Here is a 15,393-nt window from a genome sequence, read left to right on the forward strand (position 1 = left end):
CAGGACTACAGGGCACTTTAGTAGGAAATAGCCACAGTGGCTGTTTCACATTTGCTCAAAGAGTTGGGGAAAATTAAAACAGAAATGGAAACTAAAACTGAGCTCCTCTGCCGAGTTTCAAATTAACCTCTCAATCCTAAACTTTATCCCCTCTCTTATTCCACACCTGTTCCCCCTCAAGACTGAGGAGTATCCAAGAAAAGCAGTAAAATGTTAACAGAGCAGGACCTTATAGGGCCTTCCGGGAATAACTCCCCCCACCACCCCTCATCCTGTTCATGCATTCAGAAATGTAGGAAAACTTTAGCCTCCTAGGCCTTCCTCAAGTTCCAAAGAACAAATTTAATCAGAGAAGTGAGAAAATGCAGAAAGGAAAACAGTCAAGCAAGAAAAAATAATAGATTAGCCATTAAACAAAGTCAAAGACCTTTAGTTTCTCAAGGGCTATAGATAACATGCTAATAAGCCTCTTCCTTTGAGCTGTTTTGCAGATACCAAAACCCTCACCAGGTTGAAGAGGTTAACTGTAAGGTGCCCACTAGTACTAGACCCCAGACCAGTTAGAAACAGAAGGTTGGGGATCAGTTCAGTTCAGTTCAGTTGCTGAGTCATGTCCGACTCTTTGCGACCCCATGAATCGCAGCACGCCAGGCTTCCCTGTCCATCACCAACTCCCGGAGTTCACTCAGACTCACGTCCATCGAGTCAGTGATGCCATCTAGCCATCTCATCCTCTGTCGTCCCCTTCTCCTCCTGCTCCCAATCCCTCCCAGCATCAGAGTCTTTTACAATGAGTCAACTCTTCTAATGAGGTGGCCAAAGTACTGGAGTTTCAGCTTTAGCATCATTCCTTCCAGAGAAATCCCAGGGCTGATCTCCTTCAGAATGGACTGGTTGGATCTCCTTGCAGTCCAAGGGACTCTCAAGAGTCTTCTCCAACACCACAGTTCAAAAGCATCAATTCTTCGGTGCTCAGCCTTCTTCACAGTCCAACTCTCACATCCATATATGACCATAGGAAAAACCATAGCCTTGACCAGACGGACCTTTGTTGGCAAAGTAATGTCTCTGCTTACTCCTCAGCTAGCTAAGGAGTAAGCGTCTTTTAATTTCATGGCTGCAGTCACGATCTGCAGTGATTTTGGAGCCCCCAAAAATAAAGTCTGACACTGTTTCCACTGTTTCCCCATCTATTTCCCATGAAGTGATGGGACCGGATGCCATGATGCTGCTGACTCCCAATTACCTCACCGCCAGCAAATCAGAATGTCCACAACCTGATGCACCCCACAAACCCTCTGTCTCATCGTGTCTTTAAAAACTTACTGAAAACCTTCAGGGAGTTCGAGTCTTTTAAGCACCACTTTCTGTCACCACAAACCTGTTCCCGTGGATTGGTTGTACTGTGGATGGCTGAGCCAATCCAAGTTTAGTTTGCTAACAGATCATTTTTCTTTCTTGTCTCTAATCTTTTTTCATAAACTGTTCAGCTCCACCTAGCATAAGGTTCCCTCATTCAGTGGGCCTAATCTCTCCTAACCTTCCCATCTCAATACAAAGCTTCTCGCCCTACCTCCCATCCCCTCAGCCCGGAGCTCTGTCAGAGCTTAGTCCTGTGTGTGTGCTCGGGACCGAGCTGTCAGCATGGGGAGGAACAGAGCTTTCGGGGCTCCCTCTGGAGCTTCAGGGTAGAAGCCCGGCTGCCGCCTCTGCTCACGCGGACAGCTCGCCAATCTGGGCTCGGCTTGGGGACGATCGCCGATGGCCGCCCCGACCGCGGTGGTTGAGCTGCCACACCGGACTCCAGGGTTTGGGAGTCAGAGTCCCTCAGGTAGGAGGGTCCTGCCACTGCCGCCGTCTGGACTGTACGTCTTGGAAGCAAAGGCAAGGGCTGCAGTCGATTCTGGGAACAGTAGTCCAAGCGTGGATGGCTTGAACTCAGGCTGAAGCCGCAGTGGACCCTGGGAAGTGTAGTTGTTTGAGGCCCCGTTCACCTTGTGGGCGCGGGGCGTACTGGGAGTTGTCGTGTGGGGGGCTCTCTGCCCGCGAGGCGCGGAGGCCGCGGTGGGTGCTGGGAAGCAGAGCTGTTTGAGGCCTCGGCCTGGTCGCGGTCGGTGGCTGAGGCTCCGGAAGGGGCAGTTTGCGGGACTCTGGCTCGGGGCCCCCGTTGCAGAGACAAGAACTGTCCTGTACTGACCGAGGTAGGAGAAGGGCCCGCCCTGCCCGAGCCGGCACCCGCCGGGGCTGAGGTGACCAAGGGCAGTGGCCTTATCCCGAGCTCTGGAAGTCGTGGCTGCCCAGCCGGCAGCGCGGAGGAGATGCCCCAGCTGCGGCCCCGTTAAAGGCTGCGGCGCTGCAGCCTCGGGTCCGGCCCAGGCTGGGTGCCCCTGCCGCGGCGGGGAGGGAGCTGTCGTGGACGCCCCTGATCCTGCGTGACGAGGGCGGTGGTTGCGGAGCGACTGGCCCCCAGCCCGGCCCGGTTTGCCCGCACGGCGCCGTGGGCAGTGCCTCAGCTTCTTTCTCTCCCCGCCAGCTCCGCCCTCCACGCTGCGTTCTCAGCCGGCCCTACCCTGAGCCATGTCGCAGGTAAATTGTGTTTCCTTTCTTCTAAGTGCAGCCGTGTTTACACAGGCTTTCCTTCTCCTGTAACCCCTACCCCTGTACCTGCCCTGCCTCCCTCTCTTGTGCTTGAGAGGACGTGAGAGGGTTCGCTGGGGGCGCGGCGCTAGGGGCGCTGTCCCGATGTGGGCGGGGTCTGAACGTAGACCTGGCTGTCCCGTTCTCCTTTTGCCAAACAAATTGGGTGGAATGAGGAGTGCTTTAGGCTTCTCTCTCCCGCTGCCGTTCTTTCACTTATTCGTCCTGTTTTTATTGATTATTTTATTGTTATTATTTTATTGATTGTTTTCGTTGAGGCTAAATGCTTGGCAGGCAGTTGTGCTTCACAGAGGTGGGGGACAAGAAGGCCAGCCAGTCCAAATTATTCCGTCTGGATGCAGTTTCATTTCTCTGTCCTGCTTTGTTTTCATGCTTGTCTCCAAATCCAGAGGCTCTCCAACTTTTGCTGGGAGTCCAGTTTCCTTCTGTACTGCAGATCCCAGTGCAGTATATTATATTAGGAAACAGCTTCCTTTATTAGCCAATAATCTATAACAAGTTATAGGGACTTGAATTTTTGTTTTTAACTGTAAAATATAACTGTCATACCTCTGGAACTGTTACTAGTTTGGGACTTTTAAAAATCCCGTTCATGCCTAATGGCTATGTGGATCACTCCAGTGCTGCAAAGCAGGGGCTTATTATTCCCCCAACCCTGAGGGAAAAAGCTTTAGGTTCCACCCTGGAATGTTCTTATACTTTAGTCTTTATTCTCTTGTTCCGTGACTTTGCTGAAATTGTCTCCAAGTTTCACAGCTATTTCTCAGAAATGGGGATTCCTGGGATAAACCTGGGTGTGTGTCCCTTAAACAGGTGCTGCTGCTGTATGCTACAGCCAGTAGTGACTATGAAGAAATTTTTGTCAAATCATTTTAAAATGTTGTTGTTGGTTTAGTCACTAATGCATGTCCAACTCTATGCAACCCCATGGACTGTAGCCTGCCAGGCTCCTCTGTCCATGGGATTTCCCCCAGGCAAGATTAGTGGAGTGGATTGTCATTTCCTTCTCCAGGGGATCCTCCCGACCTGGGGACCGAAGCCATGTGGCCTGTGCCTCCCACATTGGCAGGCGGATTCTTTACCGCTGAGCCATCAGGGAAGCCCCCGCTAAAGTAGGCTGGTATTAAGGAAAATATACATCCCCTATTAAACATAAAGGGATTGTCTTCATTATTCATAAAGTGTTGTGAGATCTTAAGAATGTTTACATGTTGTTCACATGTACAGTCACAAAATTATAAATTATCTCAGGACAAAGCATATTTTTTTTTCTTCAACTACACAATAAAACAAAACAGCTAAGCTCTTACTTATATTCTTAATAATAACTCAGAATACTGAAAACTGTCACTGCACTACTTACGTACACTGTCCACCCTCCACAGTGGACTCATTTCACTCCTTGATCAGGGCCTTTGGGAGCATAGATGCTGGTTGTACAGATGTATGTATGTCATTTCAGGGGTCAGTGACATTCAGAGATGTGTCCATAGACTTCTCCCGGGAGGAGTGGGAATGGCTCCAGCCTGCTCAGAGAGATTTGTACAGACATGTAATGTTGGAGAACTATGGCCACCTGGTGTCACTGGGTAGGTATTTCCTCTCATCTCCTCTCATGCAGAACTTGACCTTTAGGATGACTGTTGTGAATCTTGATTATCTGACTGAATATTCCCAAGGAAGGAAATTTTTTTTTGTTTTTTGTTTTTTCTTCCAAGAGGAGGATTATAACTTCAACTAGTGTTGTGATGCCGGGGTCCAGCCCCGGTGGATCCAGGGAATTCGAAGTGGGGACGGCGTCGGCGAGATCAGAAAACAACTGCTTAATTAAACGTTTATTAAGGATATAAAGAGTGGTGAAATAAGGATAGCTCAGCGAAGAAATTCAGTGAAGAAAAGAGGCTGAATAAAATTCCAAAGCAGGGAATTTATGTCACCTACGAAGGCCGCAGGCGTCCTCCTGTTCTCCCGAAGGAGAGGAGACACTAAGGCCTCCCCGGTCAGATCTTAGAAGCCCAGGCAAAATTAGTAGGCTTGACGAGCTTCCCCGCCTCAGAGGAAAATTTCAGCTAGAAGGTTAAAGAAAGAACGACATGGGGAGACCAAATTTCGGTGAACAAAAGGGCGTACTTTATTTTCCAAAGTAGTTTTATACCTTAAGTTGTGCATAAAGGATAATGGGGGAAGGGGTAGAGTCATGCAAGGACAGCAGTTCCTGATCCTAATTGAAGCCAGGCTTTCAAACTTATCATATGCAAAAGTTTAGGTGATTTACATCATCTTCTGGCCAGGAGGCCTGTTAACATTTTAAGAAACTTATTTTTCTCTAAAGGTGATTTTTCTAAAGTCAGGCGCCAGCCTCCAAAAAAGCATTGGATAAAGTTGCATTCCTATAGGGCAAAGGTGAGGTGGGCTCAATCAAGAAAAGAATTAACTCAAAGGTCCAAGGTTACAAACATTGAGGCTACTACTTACATTTCTACACACCCATTATATCAATCAATACACTGCCAAGGACACAGTAGGTAAGGGATATGGAGACTTAGCAGCAAACATTGGCCCAACAAGTGAAAAACCCTTCACCAATACAACTTCTAATCAATCTTTTAACTACTCAAAGGAATCTGTGTTTAGACAGTTTAGAACATCTCCTGCCTCTCACAGTTGGGAGGCTCTGAACAATCACATGTGGCCGGAAAAACCTATTCAGGCAGGCTAGAGGACTTCCAAAGGAGTTTGTAGGTTGAAACACTGTCACACCCAGGAATTATTAACTGGAGCTGTAAGCTAACTCTTTTTTCAAAGAGAGGTAGTGGGGGACAGCCCCCCGTAAAGTCAGATGTGTAGGTGAGAGGGCAAAGCAGAAAGTAGGCAGACTCTGGTTTGGGGGGTAGATGCTCGAGAATTTCCAGGGGGACTCCTGAGGCTCCATCCCGCCTTTGCGTATGCCGAGCCTCCTTTCTCATGACCTTTGCCATGGGCGGAGTTCCTCATGCTGGCTCCCAGCAGTGATAGAATTCTAGTTGAGCTATTCCAGATCCTGAAAGATGATGCTGTGGAAAGTGCTGCACTCAATATGCAATATGCACTCAATATGCAATATGCCAGCTCCCGGCATTTTGACATCTTTCATATTTATATCTGGCATTTCTAATAATGGCCTCTTTTTTGGTAAGGATTCAAGGACTAATTTTGAATGTATTTCATTTTCCACAAGCAGGTCTTAACATGTCTAAGCCAGATGTGGTTTCCTTATTGGAGCAAGGGAAAGAGCCCTGGCTGGGGAATGGAGATGTAAGCAGAGAGCTGTTTCCAGGTGAGTGAGTGAGAAGCTGGTAATGAAGTTTTTTAAAATAACAACCCAACCAGTCAGTGAGAAAGCAGTACTTTTTTTGTATGTTGGATAGAAAGTTTTCCTTGAAAGGTACCAGAGATACGGGAGGGGACTGTGAGGTCTTGCCCATGCAAGGGGATCACTTCACACCTACCTACCTGTCTGCCTTCAGTTCTCTTCTCATCCTTTTTCTCACTTTATTTCTCTTCTCTTTCTTTTCAAAAATTGGCATATGTGCTTTTATTGTCTTAAGTTAAAAGGTGTATATTTTTTCCTTTATATTGCTGTTCTAACCCTCTTAAGTGATTCATTATGCTTTGGTTAATTAATGGGTTTATTCCTTCACTAATATATTAACAATATTTATTTTTTAATCTCATTAAGACTTTCTCATAGGTAGTATGCCTCAGAGAGTAGAAGGCATGGCATAGTGAGATAGTGGGTCTGTAAATAACTTGGTTAGAGGTCCTCAAGTTGGCAGTTCAACAATGAGAAGAAAGGAATTTCCAGTTGGTGTTAAAAACCTGGGTAATTCAAATAGGGATAGTAATAACAGAAATAGAAAAGACAGAAAAAGTGTCAGTTTTTGAGAAAATGTGGTGAATTAGTTTGAGATATGCATGGTGTGAGTAGAGGACGGTATTTCCAAGTAGAGAGGTGCAACAAACTACTGGAATATGTCTTAGAAAAGAATTCAAATTAGGAATGTAAAAGTGGGAATCTTGTTTCAAGAAGGAAAAGATAGAAGCAATGAGATTGATTGAGAAGGGCTTTGAAAGCCTTCTTCATGTTACGTTGAAATAAAATTGCTGGTGAAGCTCTTTAAAAATCAATATGGCCATGCTCCACCATTTAAGATTCTGACATAGACGACCTTTGGAGCCTAAATTGTATGTATTTATGACAATTTGCATAAGTTCTGTAGTTGATTCTGAAGCCAACCTCTATTGGAAATATACTGGCCTTTAGAGAGTGGTCCTCTGGAGATAACAGGTGAACATTTACATTTAAAGAGAAGAAGCTAATGGAAGGACTAGTGACAGGACAGAAGATGCCTTGAAAACAGAGTTCTGACTTTGAGAGCAAGACTTTCAGGAATAAGGACATGGAAAGAGAGTCCCGTATGGCTGAAAGTCACAAGGTGGGACAAGTGCCCAGAAACTTCCTCATCAAAGAATGAGTTGAATAAAAAGCCTCGAATACCACTACTTTAATATAGCTCTTGAAATTTTTGTGTGCTCCTTCCAGTACCCCTTTTTTTGGCGAGTTAAATTTTATTTGGGGCAAAATGAGCACTGCAGCCCGGGAGACAGCACCTCAAATAGTTCTGAGGAACTGTTCCCCCATAACTTTTTTGAAAGGTAAAACAGCTCACAGAAATAAGGCATAAAACATAAACATGCAGCTTAAATTATTATAAGACACCCATGTAACTACCACTCAGGTCAGTAAACACAGAAGTCCTGAGTCCCTAAGAGCTCTTTGGGTGCTCATCCCAGTCACCCCCCACTGCACCCCCTGCAAAGGTAATTAATTTTCTTTAATGATAGTAACTTCCTTGGTTTTCTTTATAGCTTTTTCAACTGTTTGTGTCTCTAGTCACTAGTTTACGTCTGTAAACTGTTTGTGAACTTTTTATACAGATAATCATAATATGTATGTTCTTATTTATTTCTCTCAAAATTATTATAGTATTCAGGTATTTTGCATATTGATCTAGGAGTTTGTTTCATTGTACAAGTAGATACAACCCAGTTTATTCATTCTGTTATTGACAGCTTCTTGGGTTATTTGCGGTTTAGGGCTGTTGTAAGTAACATTGCTGTTGTCCTTGGGTCCTGGCACATCCTGGCACAGGGTTCCTGTGGTTTATATCTAGAACTGGAATTGCTGAGCCAGAGGATAATGTACCTCTTTCACATCATTAGATGATGCCAAAATGTTTTCCAAAGTGTTTTTACTGACTTTGCACTCCCACAGACACCATAAGTGAGTTCCTCTTGCTCCCCATGTTTACCAACACCATGTACTATTAGATATCATAATCTTCACACCTGTCAAGAGATAGCACACCTGTCAGGAGTGTGTGCAGTGGGAGCTTAATATAGTTTAAATGTGCATTCTATAATTACTGATGAAGTTGAGCACCTTTTCATATGTTTATTGAGTATTTTTATAAATTTAAAAAATAAGTATAAAATTATAAAATAATTTATAAATTAAAATTTTTATAAATTTACCCTCATTTATGAAGTGCCTCTTAGTTTTTGCTCATTTATTGTATTCCTTTCTTGTTTTGTAGGAGTTACAAATTTTGGATACAAATCCTTTGCAATTCTATTCACTTCAGATATCTTCTCTTACATGTGACTTACTTTTCCCCTTAAAACCTCTTTTAATGAACAGAAATCTTAATTCTAGTGTGGTCAGATTCATCAGTCTTTCCCTTTATGAGGTTTTTTTTTTTTGGATGTGTTTAAGAAATATTTCCCTACCATGAGGTCATGATGATGTTTTCCTAGATTTTCTTTTTTAAAAGCCTAGTCATTTTGCCATTCACATTTAGATCCATGGTTCACTTTGGATTTATTTTTGTGTGTCACATGACTTAGTGGTCAATTTTGGTGTCTTCTTTGTTGTCTTCCATTTCTCAAGGTACCATTTACTGATATGTCTGTCCTTTCCTTCACTGGTTACTCATAAATTAAGTTTTTGTGTCCTGGGTAGGAAGAATCAATATTGTGAAAATGACTATACTACCAAATGCAATCTACAGATTTGATGCAATCCCTACCAAATTACCAATGGCATTTTTCACAGAACTAGAACAAAAAATTTCACAATTCATATGGAAACACAAAAGACCTCGAATAGCCAAAGCAGTCTTCAGAAAGTTAAGTTTTTGTGTATGTTTCTGGGTTCCCTATTTTTTTTCTATTTTTCTATCTTTGCATAAATCAATACAGTCAGTTATGGATTTAATACTGGATAACATTTGATTGTATTTGCCTCACCTCATTCCTTTTTTTGCTGAATAATGTCATTTACAGACATCTTGACACTTCACTATATAGTACTTCATTATCATGTATAAAGTATAGAGATATTTTCTATACAATTGGAATATTTTCACATCAGAATAACAGTTTTCCCTAATTTTGTTTTAATGCACTATCCATATATAAATGACTCATAAATGTGTTTATAACTGGATTATCTTTTCCTTGTGGGATGATGAAATATTCCTCTATGTCCTGTAACTCTGAGTTGTAACTTTTTTTTAAATATTAAGACTTTGGGTCTTATTTAAATCCAGTTGAGATATTAACTTTATTTAAGCAGGCTGTCAATATGGATAAGTTCTAACCTGTTTTCTCTGTACATGGTTCCAACGACAGTCTGGTTTTCAAAGCCTTTGCAGGTCTGTTTTATTTGTCCCCATAAGCACCTCTTAGTGGCCTTTCTGGAACTTAGACAGTAGGTTCAGCTTTAGGTATGCTATTTAGGGTTAGATCCATGCATGCACAGCTCAAGGATGAGCCCAGAATTTCATACACAACTTTATGAGATCACTTTCTTGAGCTCCTTTTTTCACAATCTCCCCTTTCCTTTTTGGCTCCCAGGGCCCCCTCTTTCAGGTCTTCTGGATAGAAAGTAGACCTTTAGGTTCCTCTTTGCACTTCTGTAACTTTGTCTGCCTCTGTAGCCATGCAACAAGGGGACGGAGAGAAAAAACAGGGTGAGGGGTATTACCCCTGTACTCTTAGGACCATAGGTGTTTCTGCTGAGGGAGGAAATGTTACCCTGCCTTGGAGTGTTAATTGCCTATATGGCCATCCCTGCTGCAGCATGCTTTGAGTTTGAGCAGAAGAGAATGGGAAATGAACAAACAATAAGATTTCTCTGTATGGACCCCCTTTCCCATTTATAAGACAGAAATAGAGGCTTCTCTTGGAGCTCTTTACCTGTTGCCCAGTTCTTGCTTTCAGGTTGCATTTAACTTTAGGCCTGGAGAGAGTGGAGATGGGAAAAAATACAAGAAACTCACCACCAGTTGTGTTACTTTGTGTTCTGACTTCCTTCTGCAGTCAGCTTGCTACCATTTACCCTTTTAGAGTGCTCAGCTAGCTCCTTTATGTTCATGGTTTTCACTTGTACTTAGTGGGAGAGCAGTCAGAGTGTACTTACTCCATCTGTACACGCTGGGAGCCATTCATATTTTACAAGTGAAGGGAAAAAAAAAACCCTCAGAGTTACAGCATGCATAAAGATCATGCTAATAAAGTGAGAAGATGAGGTTCCGTTTAGATTGAGCAAAAGTATAAAGTGTAGGAGGAAAATGGTGAGAATTAAGGATGGTTCTGGGAAGCACTGGTCAGATCATGCAGGTATCTTACAGGCCGTATTAATGAACTTAGAGTTCATCCCTAGGCTAACAGGGAGTCATCCAAAGATGTTAGGCTGGCGAGCACTTTAGTGACATCCTTCTGGCTGAAGTTTGGGAAACAGATTTATTGGAAGCAAGCCTAGGAAACAGGATAGCCATTTAAGAGTTGTTTCCATAACCTAATCTAGATGTAATCATCACCTGAACCATGGAGGTGTCCAGGGAATGGAAGAAGGTATACAAATGGCAACAAAGTAAGGACGTGAACTCAGAAAGACCTGGTGATTGACTAGATAAATGACATGACGATGATGGGGGAATTGTGATTGACATCACTTTTTTTGCTGGTGGTATTATTTCTTGGAAGAAAAAAAGGATGAGCAAGTTTGAAAAAAGAAAGATTATATCAATTTGTAACTTACTAAATTTTGGATCTTTGGGATACTCAAGTATATAAATTCAGTAGGCAACTGAATATCATATTCTAGATCTTAAGAGAGAGATCACAGTGCTTCTCAAATTTTAGTCCTCTGGATTGTTTTAAAACATACTTCCAGGCCCCTCTCCAGAAATTTTGAGTCATTAGCTGTGGAGTAGAACTCAAGAATTTACATTTTTAACACGCTCCCGTGATACTGATACTGAGTTAAAGTACACTTTTAGGATTTACCTGTACAGCTTCTCAAAATTTTGAATTTTCTTTGTAAAATCTCTGTACCCCTGTTGTTGAATGTATTCTTAAGCAACTTTTTAAAGTTTCTTTTCTAAGAAGTTATATTGCTTTTCTATAGGAATGCTAATGACTTTGTATATTTATCTCTCTCAGTCTTTACTGTAGCATTTTAATAATATCTTAAACCTTCCCTGCAAATAATATAATGATTTTTCTATTAATTAATAAACTTTATTTTTTAAAAAAGCAGTCTTAGGTTCACAGCAAAACTGAGTGGAAAGTACAGAGTTCCCCTGCCCATTCCCACCCTTGCTTGGTCTTCCTGACAACATCCACAGTATTACATTTTTCACAACTGATGAACATACCTTGACATATCAGTATCACCCTAAGTCCATAGTTTACCTTAAAGGTTCTTTCTTGGTGTTGTACATTCTGTGCATTTTGACAAATGTTTAGTGACATGTATCCATATGTTAGTATGATACAGAATAGTTTTACTGCCCTAAACATTCTTATTCTCTGCCTATTCATCACTCTCTTCTCCCAACCCCTGGCAACCATGGATCTTTTTACTGTTTCCATAGTTTTTCCTTTTCCAGAGTATCATATAGTTGAATTCATAGTATTTAGCTTTTTCAGATTGGCTTTTTTCACTTAATATTATGCATTTAAGGCTTATTCCTTTATACCTTTTCATGGTTTGATAGCTCATTTCTTTTTAGTGCTGAGAAATATCCCATAGTCTGGCTGTATCATGGTTTTCCATTCTCTTACTGAAAGACATCTTGTTTCTAAGTTTTGACAGTATTCAATAAAGCTGCTGTAAACTTCTGTGTGTAGGTTTTTGTGTGGACATGTTTTAATTATTTATGTAAATACCAAGGAATGTAATTGCTGAATTGTATGGTAAGAGGATGTTCCGTTTTATAGGAAACTGACAAACTTTTTCAAAGTGGCTGTACCATTTTTCATTCCCACAAGCAATGAATAAGAGTTCCTGTTGTTCCACATCCTTCTAGCATATGTTGAGAATCGAATTTTGGCTATTTTGATAGGTGTGTAGTGGTATATCATTTTAATTTACAATATCCTAATGACATGATGTTGAGTATCTTTTTATATTCTTACTTGCCACCTATATATCTTCTTTGGTGAGGTGTCTGTTCATGTCTTTTGCCTATTTTTAAATTGGGTTGTTCATTTTCTTATTGTTGAGTTTTAAGAGTTCTTTGTATATTTTGGGTAGTAACTCTTGTCAGATATGTATTTTTGCAAATATTTTCTCTCAGTCTTTTCATCCTGTCTTCTTACTCCCTTGACATTGGCTATTTCGGAACAGAGGTTTTTAATTTTAGTGATGTCCACCTTATCAATTACTTCTTTCATGGATTGTGCCTTTGATGTTATATCCAAAAAGTCATCAATATAACTAACATCATCTAGGTTTTCTCCTTTGTTATCTTCTAGAAGTTTTATAGTTTTGTGTTTTACATTTAGTTCTGTGATCCATTTTGAGTTAATTTTTGTTAACAATGTAATCTGTGTCTAGGTTCATTTTTATGCATGTGGATGTCTAGTTGTTCCAGTACCATTTTCTGAGAAGGCTGTATTTGCTTCTTATGTTGTCCTTGCTCCTTTGTCAAAGATCAGTTGACTTTAATCATGCAGATCTGTTCTGCGCTCTCTGCTCTGTTCCATTTATCTCCTTGTCTAGTCTTGCACCAGTGCTGCTCTATACTGATTACTGTAGCATTACAGAAGTCTTGAAGTCAAGAGTCAGTCCTTTGACTGTTGTTCAGTGTTGTGTTAAGTATTCTAGGTCATTTTCTTTTTTGTATAAACTTTAAAGTCAGTTTGTTGAGATCTGTGAAATAACTTGCTGGGATTTTGATTCGAATTTTGTTGAATCTGTATACCAAGTTGGAAATAATTTTAAACTTCCAGAGTTGCAAATGCAGTTGTCATTTTCAAGTCATTCTGACAGCAAATAAAGTTTAAATAGAGGTGAGGATGATTAACCACCTATCCTTTACAATTATTTATCTTCCTAATAGTTTTGTTTTTCCCTCACCTTCAATTACTTATTTTTAGTCTCCTAATTCACCTACATCTTTCTTATTTAATGTCTTCTGAATTTCTGGATATACTGCTCAGATTTCAAAGACATGACAACTATAAAAGTCATGCAATGCTAAGATAATTTTTTCAATGTAATTCTCATTTTAAAATGGAAGAACGACTTTTATGTTACTCAATACAAAAAATAAAAAAATATTTGTTTTGTTTTTTCAGCTTCAAAGTCAAATGGTGAGATCAAAGAGTTTTCTCCAAAAAATGTCATATTTGAAGATGATTCATCCCAGTATTTGATAATGGAAAGATTTCTAAGCCAAGGCTCTGAGTATTCCAGTTTTAAAGAAGGCTGGAAATGTGAGGGTGATACTGAGATGCTGCAGGGAAATCAGGGATGCATCAGGCAAATGACAGCTTCACATCAAGAAGCCCTGTCTCAGCATGTGAATGTCAGTACTGTGGAGAGACCCTATGGATGCCATGAATGTGGAAAAACTTTCAGTCGGCGCTTTTCCCTTGTGTTACATCAGAGAACTCATACTGGAGAGAAACCATATGTATGTAAGGAATGTGGGAAAACCTTTAGCCAGATTTCAAACCTCGTAAAACATCAGATGATACATACAGGAAAGAAACCCCATGAGTGTAAAGACTGTAATAAAACATTCAGTTACCTTTCTTTCCTCATTGAACACCAGAGAACACATACTGGGGAGAAACCCTATGAGTGTACTGAATGTGGAAAGGCCTTTAGTCGTGCCTCAAACCTCACTCGACATCAGAGAATTCACATAGGAAAGAAACAGTATGTATGCAGGAAATGTGGGAAGGCCTTTAGCAGTGGCTCTGAACTCATTCGTCACCAGATTACACACACTGGAGAGAAACCTTATGAATGCATTGAGTGTGGAAAGGCATTTCGCCGTTCTTCACATCTTACCCGACATCAGAGTGTCCATACCTCCAAAACCCCCTATGAATGTAATGAATGCAGTAAAGCTTTCCGTTGCCACTCCTTCCTTATCAAACATCAGAGAATTCATGCTGGAGAAAAGCTCTATGAATGTGATGAATGTGGTAAAGTTTTCACATGGCATGCATCCCTTGCACAACATATGAAAATTCATACTGGAGAAAAACCCTACGCATGTACTGAATGTGACAAAACCTTTAGTAGGAGCTTTTCCCTCATTCTACATCAGATAACTCATACTGGGGAGAAGCCCTATGTATGTAAGGTATGCAATAAATCCTTCAGCTGGAGCTCAAACCTTGCTAAACATGAGAGAACACACACTCTAGAGAACCCCTATGAATATGAAAATTCATTTAATTACCACTCATTCCTTACTGAACACCAGGGAATTCACACAATAGACAAAACCTAAGAATGTATAGGTTAAAAAAAAAAAAGTAGTTAATGCCTTACTTTGACTTCAGTGAACTCTTGAAAAGAAGCCTTATGTGAATATGTTGTGATTAAAATGTGGTCTATGCTGTAGTCAGTATTCTGGAGAAAACCCCCAGGAATATTTGGGAAAGCCATTAATAGCTGCTCATTCTCTTTTGTAACAATAGAAGATGAAATCAATCAGTATTGAGAAGATTCTTCATCTGGTGGTGGTGGTGGTGGTGGTGGTTTAGTCACTAAGTCGTGTCCAACTCGACCCCATGGACTGTAGCCTGCCAGGCTCCTCTGTCCGTGAGATTTCCCAGGCAAGACCACTGGAATGCTTTGCCATTTCCTTCTCCAGGGGATCTTCCTGACCCAGGGATCAACCCTGCATCTCCTGCATTGCAGGCAGATTCTTTACTGCTGAGTCACCAGGGAAGCCTGTACTTTTTCCTGGAGATCAGAAAATTCATAATGAAGAAAAGTCAAACAAACACAATGAGAAATTTTAAAATACTCTCCCTAAGGGGGAAAAGCAACCCTATAAATGAACTTAACACAGGGTGACTTTCTTCAGTATTTCAAACCTACTGAATTATACTGGGGAAAAACCACCATTGTAATGAGTGTGGCAAAATCTTAGAGTTCTAAGAAGTTATACTGGACAAAATTGATGTGGGAGTTTTCTGGGGTTTTTTTTTGTTTTGTTTTGTTTTAATGGGAATGTTTGTTTTGGCTTTTTTAAGAAGCAAATTCATAAAAGCTATGAATAAATCTTTTGATTTATAGTAAATTAAATGTGGTACTGGCTGAGTTTGTTTCTTCACAGCAAGTGTGATTCTGAAACTGCAACTATCACAATATTACATCAA

At 41.0% G+C, this 15,393-nt stretch overlaps 1 protein-coding gene across 3 annotated transcripts; it reads left to right on the forward strand.

The window, feature by feature from the left end:
• Window positions 1–1,749: 1,749 nt before the first annotated feature.
• Window positions 1,750–15,313, forward strand: ZNF140 (zinc finger protein 140). Of its 3 annotated transcripts, XM_055550781.1 has the most exons (5): window positions 1,750–2,201; window positions 2,534–2,586; window positions 4,121–4,247; window positions 5,876–5,974; window positions 13,348–15,313. In XM_055550781.1, exons 2-5 carry the CDS (start codon window positions 2,578–2,580, stop codon window positions 14,514–14,516), a joined length of 1,404 nt encoding a protein of 467 aa, XP_055406756.1. In that variant the 5' UTR covers window positions 1,750–2,201; window positions 2,534–2,577; the 3' UTR covers window positions 14,517–15,313. The 3 variants fall into 3 exon arrangements, with proteins under 3 accessions (XP_055406756.1, XP_055406758.1, XP_055406757.1); XM_055550783.1 differs by lacking the exon at window positions 4,121–4,247 and having other exon boundaries at window positions 1,751–2,201; window positions 5,879–5,974; XM_055550782.1 differs by lacking the exons at window positions 1,750–2,201; window positions 2,534–2,586 and having other exon boundaries at window positions 4,109–4,247; window positions 5,879–5,974.
• Window positions 15,314–15,393: the final 80 nt, after the last annotated feature.

This window comes from Bubalus kerabau, chromosome 16 (genome assembly GCF_029407905.1).
Source record: "Bubalus kerabau isolate K-KA32 ecotype Philippines breed swamp buffalo chromosome 16, PCC_UOA_SB_1v2, whole genome shotgun sequence".
NCBI lineage: Eukaryota > Metazoa > Chordata > Mammalia > Artiodactyla > Bovidae > Bubalus > Bubalus kerabau.

Bases quoted from the DNA above. Each gene is read 5' to 3' on its own strand.
- ZNF140 (XM_055550781.1), top strand. The intron at 4,248-5,875 runs GTAGGTATTTCC...ATTTTCCACAAG, and splicing joins TGGCCACCTGGTGTCACTGG to CAGGTCTTAACATGTCTAAG. The intron at 5,975-13,347 runs GTGAGTGAGTGA...TTGTTTTTTCAG, and splicing joins AAGCAGAGAGCTGTTTCCAG to CTTCAAAGTCAAATGGTGAG.